The 12,694-nt window shown below is 38.2% G+C and overlaps 1 protein-coding gene across 8 annotated transcripts in view; it reads right to left on the bottom strand.

The window, feature by feature from the left end:
- The window catches only part of pcdh1b (protocadherin 1b), a 353,309-nt gene extending 347,269 nt beyond the window's left edge, over positions 1–6,040 (bottom strand). For 2 of the 8 annotated variants that reach the window (XM_029119487.2, XM_029119486.2), the window contains exon 1: positions 3,585–4,351. In XM_029119487.2, coding sequence (XP_028975320.1) covers positions 3,585–3,619 — 35 coding nt within the window. In that variant the 5' untranslated portion in view covers positions 3,620–4,351. Of the gene's footprint in view, positions 1–3,584; positions 4,363–5,390 lie in introns of those variants that run through there. The other 6 variants (XM_029119488.2, XM_029119489.2, XM_029119484.2 and 3 more) reach the window with 5 other exon arrangements.
- Positions 6,041–12,694: the final 6,654 nt, after the last annotated feature.

Genomic DNA, 12,694 nt, shown 5'->3' with positions numbered 1-12,694 from the left:
GCCTCTAACGACAACATTTACAAGACACATTGTGCTTAAGAATGTCAAATCAGCATTTGGCACCTTGCATTGCCTTAACCCCTCTGCTAGACAGGGGATTGAGGGGACCCTTCAAACAGTATCCAGACATACACATGCAGACAATAGCATAGATATATTTAAATGACAATGAGTCGTTAGAACAGCTTTCTTTCTTATTTATTTATAATAGACATCCAGGGTTCAGCAGTTAGGGGGTCCGACTTATGGCAGAGCAGCTTTAAGGCTGGTAAAATAAGAATGACCGATTCTCCCCACCTCTGAAGTGCTTGTGAAAAAGGTGTGAAACCTCCATAAATCAAAAGGACCTATAACAAATCCCCTCATTGTACATTGGTTTTACCACCAAATATGGCGAGGAATTTGTCATCCTAACCCCCACCTCACCCGCCCCAGAAACTTTGCCTCAACCAGACAGCTAGCTGCCAGAACTGGATGCCTCATTAAAAGAAAAATATATAAACCCCTTTCATTTGGCACTGCAAAAGCAAATGATAACAGTTTTGGACAATTTCAAATGGTACTTGAACCCATTTCTGCCAGAAACATTTTGAATGCTTCACAACAAAAGTCGCCTACTACAGTTAAGCCACAATAACAACGCAGGCAGCTGATTCATTAGAATGAGGACCACATAAAAGCAGCTGCGTAAGAAATTGCAATACACAAACACTGAGCCGACCGGTTTAGCAGGTTTACCATTGCTACTGCGTCATGGCAACAAGAGGCCAGCAACAGACTGGAATGTACATCAGGAACTTGTGTAACAACAAGACAAGCAGCAAACAGACCAGTTTGACAAGTCTTTAACCATACAGATTTTGCCGCATCATTACATTTCTGTCATTTAGTAGACAGACTTCCAGTTAGTACATTAATCTTAGGATAACTAGGTGGGACGATCCACCATCAAGTAAAAATATTTTAGCATATTTAACTTAAGTAGCTATTAGGCAAGTCCACGCTAGATTAAATTATGGTGACAAGAGGTCATTCACGTACTTCATTGAACCTTCACTGGAATGTGCATAAGGAAGAATAAGTCAAGAATCTAATTACACAGTGACATTATGGACATTCAAAAGGGCCATAGTTTCAGACATGCAGGCGGAATGATTGACTCTGAAAGATAACACTGGACAACCTATTTTGCCCCTCTCTCGTTAATGTTTAACGTCACAAGGCCCTTTTATTGCTCTACGCAGGAACCACTTACCAAGAGGCAAACATACAAAATGTTTGCTTATTTTTGTAAGACCTTCTGCTACTGAGTTTGTGAGTACACAAACTATTGTTACAACCCTAACCTCCCTCCAACCCCCACCAACAACAAAAACGTATGCCCATACACACGCATAAACACAGCTGGGAGTGAATGTTTCAGTACAAGACGAGCGTGTGAGAACGGATGTCATGAACAAGTTGGGGTCTCCCTGGGTCCCAAGTCTGTTTTCCCAATAGACAGAAAGTCATGGTTTAGTTTAAATTACTAGGATTCTTATTAGCTATTGCATAAAAAATATTAAATAGATTCCAGTTTAAAGAAACGTTATAGAAAAGACAACATAAGTGTGTGTGTGTGTGTATATATATACGGCTCTGGAAACAAAAGACCACTGCACCTTTTTCTTTCCTTTCCGAAAAAGTTGAAAAGGAAAGTTTTGAGTGAGGAACAGAAGCTTTCAATTTACAATGGTCTCTTAATTTTAACCCTTCTGTTCCTCACTCCAAACCTTCCTTTTTCGACTTTAATGGAAAGGAAAGAAAAAGGTGCAGTGGTCTCTTAACTTTTTCCAGAGCTGTATACATACACACACATATATAAAAAAAAAACACAAGACAACAAGGACCAGACAATTAAGTTAATTTAAGAACTAGTGCATATTTATGAATCTTGTGAACACATCATATATAAACCACATATTGATTGCACTCTTCTTTTTTATACACTAGCTTTTCATGTTTTCCAATTTGAAGTAATCTATTGCATAAGCACTTTAGAGGTCTAAATATAACCCATACATAAATATTATTTGGCTCCATTGTCAGCATTGAGCAGTACATTGACCATCACCTCAATGCAATAATGAAATCCTGGCCTGCTCTACACAAGGAAAATTAGGGAAGTGTAAGATTAACGCTAGGTAACTGGGCTGGGTTAAACGGTTATTAAACCAAGTGACAGAACCCAACCCTAGATGGCCCATCCAGCTGGGCAAGTGTCCTGCATAATCAGCCTCATTCTCTTTGCCGTTCTGGGGACTCCTGGTCATGGGTGGTCCCTAACCCATTTAGCACAGAGGGGATTACTTTAATTATTTTATTCAGCCCTATTGTTTGACCCCAGATTACTCACTCCCCCTTAATTCACAAAAAGGAAAACTGTTGCTAGTTGCCTTGTCTGCCAGCCTATGACAGACTAGGCCGGTAAAAGGGGCAGCGGGGAGGGGGTAAATAGCGTCATCCAAAAAGGCACAGTACTGCCGAGCCAGGGCTGGCCACTTAGGGCGAACCGAGACAAAAGTGCTTGCGGTGATAGTGCATGCTAGGACAATGTACACCCAGACGCAACATATCTGTGTGGCTACTGGTAGAAACAAACTCAAATGCACACACCAAAAGACAATTTTGTAAAATGTTATATTGTTTACCACCCATTAGAAGTTTGTTTTGCTAGCAACACACCAGTGTGGTATTTGATGTAAGGAAAAAATGAGAAGCCGTTGTCTGTTCTGCTTTGGCAGAGATACAGTGTGGGTCTGGAAAACTAGTCTACAGGAGCAGGATACTGCATCTATCTCTCTCTCGTCTGTGCTTAGGGTCTACCCTCTCCAAATGAATGCACTCTGCAAGTGTACTAGGTATGAGGAGAAAACAAGGTGTTATCTAGCATCCATCAGTGACACGCACACATCAGAACACTGCAGATTTGTACTATCTCAATAATTCCAGTCTCTTTGGTGAACAACATCTATGCTTTAAACCACAGCTGTCACACCCTTCTCCATATGGTTTTATATCATGCTGCCTTGACTTTAATTGATCATACACCTCAGAAATAACAAATAGGGATTATCCCCCTGATGACAGATGGAACTACTCACTACTTTTATACTAAAAAATAAGACCTAGCTTAGGCCTATATCCGACGTCATGCCTTGATCTCCATAAAAAACATATTCATTACAGTTGCTGTACATAAATGAAATTATATATATATATAGCCATATGGTCCAAATCTGGTGATATCAAAAACATACATAATAAAAAATAAGGACTATTTGTATCCCTGTTGATGATATGCTTGGCCTGCTCATTTGCTTTTCAAATCAAAACGTTGATCATGAAATAATTTGTGTCAAATGAAATTGTAATGATAAACCAGTGAGCGGTTTCTGTTGTAGAAACCTGCCCCTGCTAGCTGAGAATTGCTCAAGGCCTCAGTAGGCTACACTTCACAACGAACTGTCATGTCAAATAATATGAACTAACAACTAGCCACACATAGTCTGTAAATAAATACTTAAATTAATAAACATACTCACTGATATTTCCAAGTTCTCCTGGTTTGGATGTACATGATAGATTACTAAGACACACAAGGTAGGCTTAAACACCGAAAGAGACAGTTATCAGCCCAGAATCCAGGCGCATGACAATGAAGTACCAGGCAATTGTATTGGTAACCAAGCTCATGCAAAACCTCAACCAGACAAGCAATCATGTGGGCTGACGATAACCAATCATTCCACTGACCTGAGGCTACTTCGATGCGTGTGAGAAATGACAATGCAAATTAATGGAATTGTCCGGTCCGTAATAGTGTGCTAGTCCTGTAAGGCCTTCCGTTTAATATTCAGCAAAAACATTGTATTCGTGTTTTTCAAAAATGTTTAAGGTAGAGTTTGTAAACAACGTAAATTGAAAACATTGCCTTGCTCGCATCGATTATTTTTTTAATAGCTTGAAACCTAACCTGCATGCAAATGAATTCGACAAGAAGCGGAGTTTGGCATTTTACCAGCGCTTGACTGAAGATCCGAAACCTTTCTTCTATTGGGACCGGCTCTGCAGTAGCCAAATGGCATATAATGGGAAAAGTCAAGGTCATGAAAGCTTACCAGACAATACTAGTGAAGTTGTATTTTTTTGGTTAGATATAAAAACGAAGAACAATATCCAGGGTACGGTAAATTATATGGGTCGAGGAGAGTAGCCGCTGCATATAGTATGCAAAGTGGTGTGCCATTGTGGGCGCGAGCTGCCTATAACCATATCAAAATCGTCCTAAGGAAGAGGCCATTCACAGGTCCATGTTTTATTGTTATGGTTTAATGTGTTTTCGTATCATCGTCCTGCATAGCAGGTTAGGCAGTTTGTGCAAAGGGAAAGGCCAGAATGACCGGTTGCTAAATACATGTCACAATCAGGCTGTCGTGATGACAAGGCTACGGCCGCCGCTTCAGAAAGCTGTGAATTTCTACAAATAGCCTAACTAATGTGATTCATATATTTCCATTAGTTATAAACTATTGCATAGGCCTATTGCCAGCTGATACAGTATCTAGGCATCTTTGAGTAAAGGCAATTCGTAAGACTCAGCTACAGGTGCTACAAGAGATTCTAAAAAAATACTATTTAAAACATTTCACTTATTTGGAGACAATTGCGATTTCTTAATCGGTCCGTTTATTATTATTCATACTGGATATGATGTGCCTCTATAATATAGGCTATTGCATTTTTAATATAAAATATTGAATACCTTGTTATTATAAACATATTACATCCAAGAATGGCCGTCAGTTAGAAAGACTCCGTTAGAATGAGGTTTCGCGACAAAACGATTAATTTAAAATATTCCTCAATGGAGCGTCTTTATAAAAAGCGTGTTACGTGACCGCAGAAGGGAGATTTCATGGGGCGCTTTAGCTAATAAATGTAATATGTCATAAACATAAAGGTAATTTGGACGGGGTTAGTGTACTGTCCCTCATTTAGAAGTCGATACCAGTAATGTTAGAAAACATCTATAGATCTGTAATCCTCCGTGCAAATATACATACAGTGAGTATCAGCCGCCGACACAAGTCGGAATTAAACGGACTGAAATCCCCACATATTTGGGATATTTATTTTTAGATATTTTGGAGTTGCAGTTACAATGTTATCATTCCCACGTAACAATAAACTATATTGGACCTGGATAACCAGTATTTCTTGCGCGTAAATGAATCGCAATATACCCTACCCAAGACTAGGATATGAAAGCCAGGCAACGGACACAATATTACAATTCAAAAACTGGAAATGTTGTATAATATTGTATTTAAAATAAATGTTGTACTCACGTGTGTGAAGTTTAATATGAGCCTACCTTGGGTGAGAACCCCTCAGTTGCCTATTCCAGCTCGGAGCGCTTCAGTCGGGCTAAAGCTTCGATCTATCTCTGCTCCAGTACAAAGGCACTCCAGGCTCTCAATATGCCCCCACAATTAGGAATCCTCAATAAATGAACTCTTCCAGGATTAAAAAAATCCTCTTAATCAGCTGGCAACAATATTCCTTTAAATCCACAGACGGTCTCCGACGTATTAATTCCCTAGCCTATGAATTAGGAAATAATTTTCGTCAGAAAACAACTTTGTGACCCAAAGTGCCACCATCAGATTGTTGTCCTTTCCTCTGTTACGGAAAGAAACGAGTACACTGTATAGAACCACTTATAAAGCAGCATCCCGTGCTTGGGAATATCTTCACCAGCTGCTACACTAAAATGCCAGCATCCTTGATATGCTCCCACAGCAGAGGTTTGCAAAGTGAAATGTGGAGGAGGGAGAAAACCCGATAAAATCACAATTCACTATGTCCATTAGTTGCCAGCGTTTGGTCCTATGTCAGTCACCCCTCGACAGGCTACTCTCACACAACGCTGCCTCGAGATTGTCCGCTCCACGCCTATGTGAGAGTAAAATGATTTCCAAACGATTGCGCTCTTTCGCTCGCTCTTTCTCTCTCGCGCGCGCACTCAAGCCCAGGCACACATATACAGCAGGAAGGCGGGGCGAAGCAAGTCCTGTTTGTGTTTTTATCATTGTTTCTCATAGTACTTAGGCTGCATTTGTTTAAATACATAACTCACCTACACATAGTAAAGAATATACGTTTCATTAGTTTGGTAGAACTGTAATTAGGGTTATTCTGCCTTCATCTTCGTCCATATGAACTCCACATTTGACAGGTGAAAACGGTGGAAACTGTATTGCAGCATTGACACTCCCTGCGTATCATACATTGAAACCAGTAGAACAATAACATATTTAAAGTGAAATGACAGAAGACATTCCAGCCAACAGTTAGTGACATTTTATCCGTACGCTGAATTTTGTTGTTGTTGACAAATTGTCAGCAGCAGAATCATATACAGCGGCCGTAGTCAGGTCAGCTACATCCAATCAAGCACATTGTAAGCAACTATTTCTTAGGTTTACCTCTGTTATAACAATTTGTAAAAAGCTCAAACTCACTTAGTTTTCAGATGTAAGGTAAGTGCGAGTAACAAGCTGACATTAAATTAGCTGGGTCTAAAACACTGATACTCGATGTTAGTGACGCCGTCGGAGAGCGCAGCATGAGTTAGTTGTTCATTTAGCGCCACCTGGAGGAGGGTATTGGAAATATGTGTAAAAAAAATCTGACTCAGTGACAAACCTTTTCAGACACATGATATATAACCTGTAAAAAATTGCTAACTATATACATTTCGCAGTGGGTACTACCCCCTTTAAAAAATATATATTATTTACAATTTCTTTAAACAACAGTGGTTAACTTCGGGAGGTATTCAACTATGGAAGATAAAAGCAGAGAACCATTCATACAAATCTGCATTTTGGTAAAAGGGGTCAGTGAAAAGGATTGAATCATATATAGGTCTTTAGTCTGGATTTTTTGTCTTTTTTCCTAATGTTGTTACTGTGAATTAGACCTACCCTATGTTTTTGCCTCCACATTTTGGACCAGTCAAAAAAACACCTTGCAACAATTTGAACAAACAGCCCATCCTTACACATTTCATAAGGGAAAACCCTAATTATTGTTCAATGAATGAATCATATTTATTTTATGAAGCCCTTTTACATCAGTTGTCACAAACTGCTTTTACAGATACCCAGTCTGAAACCCCAAAGAGCAAGCAACAAGAGTTAATGCACAGTGTCTATGAAAGCCCCCTAGAAACCTAAAGAGGCCTGTCCTCTTCAGGCTCTGCTGGGTAAGAATTATAAGAGGTCATGCAGCAAGACGTTAATGAAAAGCTGACCATCGATTTAGAGTAACTTTCATTGCAGATTAACTCTTCTGTCCATCTTAACGGTTCAGGTGAAATTTTCCTCATGCAGTGGCGATTCTAGAATTTGATATGGTGGCAGGAGTGTAGAGGGGCAGTAATTGTAAGAGGGGACAATATCTGCAAGAAGGGATCCACTGTTAGAGTTTTGGGGACAGACATGGTTTTTAAAAACTGGTTTTAATCTAAGATTGACGTAAAGGACCAAATATGACCAAACCTCTACAACTAAGGGCTGTGCAATATGATCAAAATCTCATATCCTGATATAGGTCATTTCATATCCAGATAACGAAACATATCACAATATTGCACATCGGAGAGCGCAGCATGAGTTAGTTGTTCATTTAGCGCCACCTGGAGGAGGGTATTGGAAATATGTGTAAAAAAAATCTGACTCAGTGACAAACCTTTTCAGACACATGATATATAACCTGTAAAAAATTGCTAACTATATACATTTCGCAGTGGGTACTACCCCCTTTAAAAAATATATATTATTTACAATTTCTTTAAACAACAGTGGTTAACTTCGGGAGGTATTCAACTATGGAAGATAAAAGCAGAGAACCATTCATACAAATCTGCATTTTGGTAAAAGGGGTCAGTGAAAAGGATTGAATCATATATAGGTCTTTAGTCTGGATTTTTTGTCTTTTTTCCTAATGTTGTTACTGTGAATTAGACCTACCCTATGTTTTTGCCTCCACATTTTGGACCAGTCAAAAAAACACCTTGCAACAATTTGAACAAACAGCCCATCCTTACACATTTCATAAGGGAAAACCCTAATTATTGTTCAATGAATGAATCATATTTATTTTATGAAGCCCTTTTACATCAGTTGTCACAAACTGCTTTTACAGATACCCAGTCTGAAACCCCAAAGAGCAAGCAACAAGAGTTAATGCACAGTGTCTATGAAAGCCCCCTAGAAACCTAAAGAGGCCTGTCCTCTTCAGGCTCTGCTGGGTAAGAATTATAAGAGGTCATGCAGCAAGACGTTAATGAAAAGCTGACCATCGATTTAGAGTAACTTTCATTGCAGATTAACTCTTCTGTCCATCTTAACGGTTCAGGTGAAATTTTCCTCATGCAGTGGCGATTCTAGAATTTGATATGGTGGCAGGAGTGTAGAGGGGCAGTAATTGTAAGAGGGGACAATATCTGCAAGAAGGGATCCACTGTTAGAGTTTTGGGGACAGACATGGTTTTTAAAAACTGGTTTTAATCTAAGATTGACGTAAAGGACCAAATATGACCAAACCTCTACAACTAAGGGCTGTGCAATATGATCAAAATCTCATATCCTGATATAGGTCATTTCATATCCAGATAACGAAACATATCACAATATTGCACATTTTGTATAAATTAAATGAATAAATAGTTTATATAAAACAACCACATGGAGAGACCAATTTGTTATTGCATTTTGAATTAAATACTTGACAAATAAAAGGTATTTACTCATATTTGATTGTTTTACTCCTTTTATTTAGAATCTTTGTGCAACTTGTCAATTAAGCATGTACCAAAATACAAAATCTTTATGTAAAATAAAATGGTAAATAGAAAACAACTATAGTTGCAAACAATAAATATAGGCCTAAAATGTGAATATGGTCATAAACATATCAAAAACAAATTCGATAATACTCTTTAGCAGTAGAACTGTTTGAATTGTACACTGACATTTTTTTAATCTGGGAGAGTGTAAATGTAGCACAAATAAATCAATGAATTTTACAATTAAAATGTTAGTTTATGCTTACTGATTTTTTTATACTTACTGATTGTCTAGTTATGAATGTAATCAACTATGTTTCAAATACACAAGAGTTACATACGTAATCTCAACATTTTATTTGGTACATCCATCATACAAATTATCTTGTTGGATTTTAAGTGATTGCTGAGGTGGCTTGGGCATCTTTTTCGGACGCCTCCGGAACGCCTTCCTGGGAAGGTGTTCCGGTCCCGTCCCACCGGGAGGAGACCCCGGGGAAGACCTAGGACACGCTGGAGGGACTATGTCTCCCGGCTGGCCTGGGAACGCCTCGGTGTCCCCCCGGAAGAGCTAGAGGAAGTGTCTGGGAAGAGGGAAGTCTGGGCATCCCTGCTTAGACTGCTGCCCCCGCGACCTGACCCCGGATAAGCGGAAGAAGATGGATGGATGGATGGATTTTAAGTGATTGTCTTTGTAATTCTAACCCTAACCTTAACCTTAACCCCAGTGCTGTGATATCTAACCTTAAACCAAACCCTAACTTGAACCCCAGAGCTGTGAGACATAACCCTAACCAAACCTTAATCTAAACTTTTTTGTTTCCTAACCGTAGCCCAAACCTTAACCCTAACCTTAACCCTGGTGCTGTGAGATCTAACTTCAAACCTAACCCCAGTGCTGTGACGCCTAATGTTAACATAACACTAACGATAAAAATGCTTTTATAACATATTCAAGCGACCTTGCAATTGCTGTTACTCAGCCTAAATCCTCATATTGGGTGTGGGGCTGTGGGTAAGGCGACTGCTTTGTCATCTGAATGTTGCCAGTTTGAAACACAGATCAAACATTTTGTTAAAAAAATCGTCTTTTATAGCGTTCGTAAATATCATACAAATAAATATCTGGTGTTCGTATGTTATTTTATGTTTTAGTAGCACTCGTAACATTTGATACATTGTAATAGCGTTCATAAGATATGTTATGTTTGAATAATTTCGTTATGTATCATACGTTTTGGTGGCAGATTGTATTGTAACCTAACGTAATATCACATATCATACGAAAACTGGTGCCATGGATTTTCGTAAAATAGTCAACGTAGGTTCCTGAGACCAGGTTGCCAGATCAGATGGTAACTCAGAGACAAACACACTTTTTCAGGAACAGAAACAGAAGCCCAAGGATTTTATGATAAAAGACTAAAGTTAATGAAGCAGTTTAAGAAACTCATTGTCATTTATTAATTTATTAATTGTAGGAGAAATTTAAATGAGACTGTTAGAGTTTGCCATGCACATTTTCTCTGCACTCGTGATTTTAATGTTAGCTAGCTTGCGCTATTTTAATGAAAAAAAAACTCTTCCAAATGCCTTCTTTGCATTGAAAACGTTACATGAACGCTAGCTATATGCTCATAAAATGTTTTGGTGATAGGCTTTTATAGTTTCTTGGGCTGGAACATTTAGCTGATTCTGGCAACTGGGATGTGTGTCCTTAAGTGCAGACTTGAACCGTTGATCTTGAGTGAGCTAGCTAGCTAGCCAGTTATGTTATACAGGACATTACGTTAGCCTCTCCGCTATTGAAGTTTTTGCGAGCTAATATGAGATTGAACACATGCGCTGAGTTTATGATGACAAAAATGCAAGGCCTCGTTTGGGCGATTCCTGCTACAAGGGCATGGCAACAAAATGATGGCGACCCCCTCCCTGCAATTGTAGCCAGCCAAGTTAACATTTATGGTAAATGTTGTCTTAATCTGTTAATAGAGTAATAATTTGTTCAGGCTTTTTTACTTGTCCTTGTCAGTAACTTTCACAATGTATTTTGCCAGTTTAATCGAAATCTGGGGCCACTGGTGTACTGGACACTGGACAAAGGAATGTAGCTAGCTCTTTCAGTGGAATAAGACAGGTTTAACAGGAGAAACCCATACTAATGGAGCTGGTTTCTAAATTAAATTAAACATGTCATGTTTATTTTTAGGGCTAATTCATTTTTTAGTTGTGATACAAGTTTTGCTTCATTAAACATTTCAGCAAATACCCAATTTGATACCAATGCTATTTAATTAAAGACTTAGTGTATTCCATGTGAAAGACTCAAAAACTAACATGGACAGGTAAAATCCTCTTGCAAACCCAAATAATCAATTCTTGAGATGATATAATGTTTGTTAAGTAAATAAACAATATTTTTGTATAAGCTATTCATTTTTATTAATATATATATATATTTTTTAATGATGTTAACATTAAAAATATCATAGCTAAGCTAGTATCCCTGCACACAAGAGCCCCACTGATTTGGCAGATGGGATGGAGTTCAACACACAATGAGTAATTCTGGGATCTCAGTTATTCAATGTTTCCTTAGCTCACTTCAAAATCAGAGAAAACTAGCCGATTTTATGTACTTATGTATTGTAAAAGCTTCTTCATTGTAGGCTAAATATGTGAAAAATGGCGACTTAAAAAACCCCAAATTGGTTAGTATTACTGTATTCTGGAATATGGCTAGCGCAATATTACTTTTGTAATGGTAACATTTAGGCATACCGTAATAAATCACCAGCCTTGAAGAAAAATCCAGAACGCACTACAAAGCAACAGCAAACTACTGTATAAAGCTTTTACAGTAATCCTCTGACAGTGTAGATGGACTTCCTCTTTAATTTTTTTTTTTGATAAGAATGGACAGAGGAACAGATGGACAGATAAATAGAGAAATTACATACAAGATTGAGTAGTGCTCTTAACGTATTAAGTATTTTTGCACATTAAAGACATCTTCCAGCGCATTTCACCTGTCTTACAGTGATGTCAACATCCCAGACACAGCTTAAATACACCCTTTCTGCTATTGTAACCTGTCAGTATTTCTTATAATTTCTTACTATTTCCTAATAAAAACTTTAATGGATTGAAATTGCTTTAAAAAAAAACATGAATCCTAACATTCTATTTGCATGACATACCACATAATATCAAATTAATCTGCCTATTAATTTAGTTGCAGTATTTATGTTCACCCGAGCACTGGCAATTGACATTTATTCCAAAAGCAATTTGATAATGTATTTTTTTCATTTTGTAATAAAAACCTTCTTTAAATCCAGCCAAAAATAGGTATATACAGTAGGGAGAACAAGGATTTGATACAATGCCAAGTTTGCAGGTTTTCATACTCACAAAGCATGTAGAGGTCTGTAATTTTTATCATAGGTTCAACTGTGAGTGACGGAATCTAAAACAAAAATCACATGGTATGATTTTTAAATAATTTGCATTTTATTGCATGACATGAGTATTTGATCACCTACCAACCAGTAAGAATTCCGGTTCTCACAGACCTGTTAGTTTTTCTTTAAGAAGCCATCCTGTTCTCCACTCATTGCCTGTATTAACTGCACCTGTTTGAACTTGTTATCTGTATAAAAGACAACTGTCCACACATTCAATCAGATTTCAACCTCTCCACAATGGCCAAGACCAGAGAGCTGTGTAAGGGACATAAAAATGTAGACCTGCACAAGGCTGGGATGGGCTACAGGACAATAGGCAAGCAGCTTGGTG

This window comes from Esox lucius, chromosome 4, assembly GCF_011004845.1.
Source record: "Esox lucius isolate fEsoLuc1 chromosome 4, fEsoLuc1.pri, whole genome shotgun sequence".
Classification (NCBI taxonomy): domain Eukaryota; kingdom Metazoa; phylum Chordata; class Actinopteri; order Esociformes; family Esocidae; genus Esox; species Esox lucius.
The sequence above is the reverse complement of the archived record's forward strand: the minus strand, read 5'-3'. Positions and strand labels throughout refer to the sequence as shown.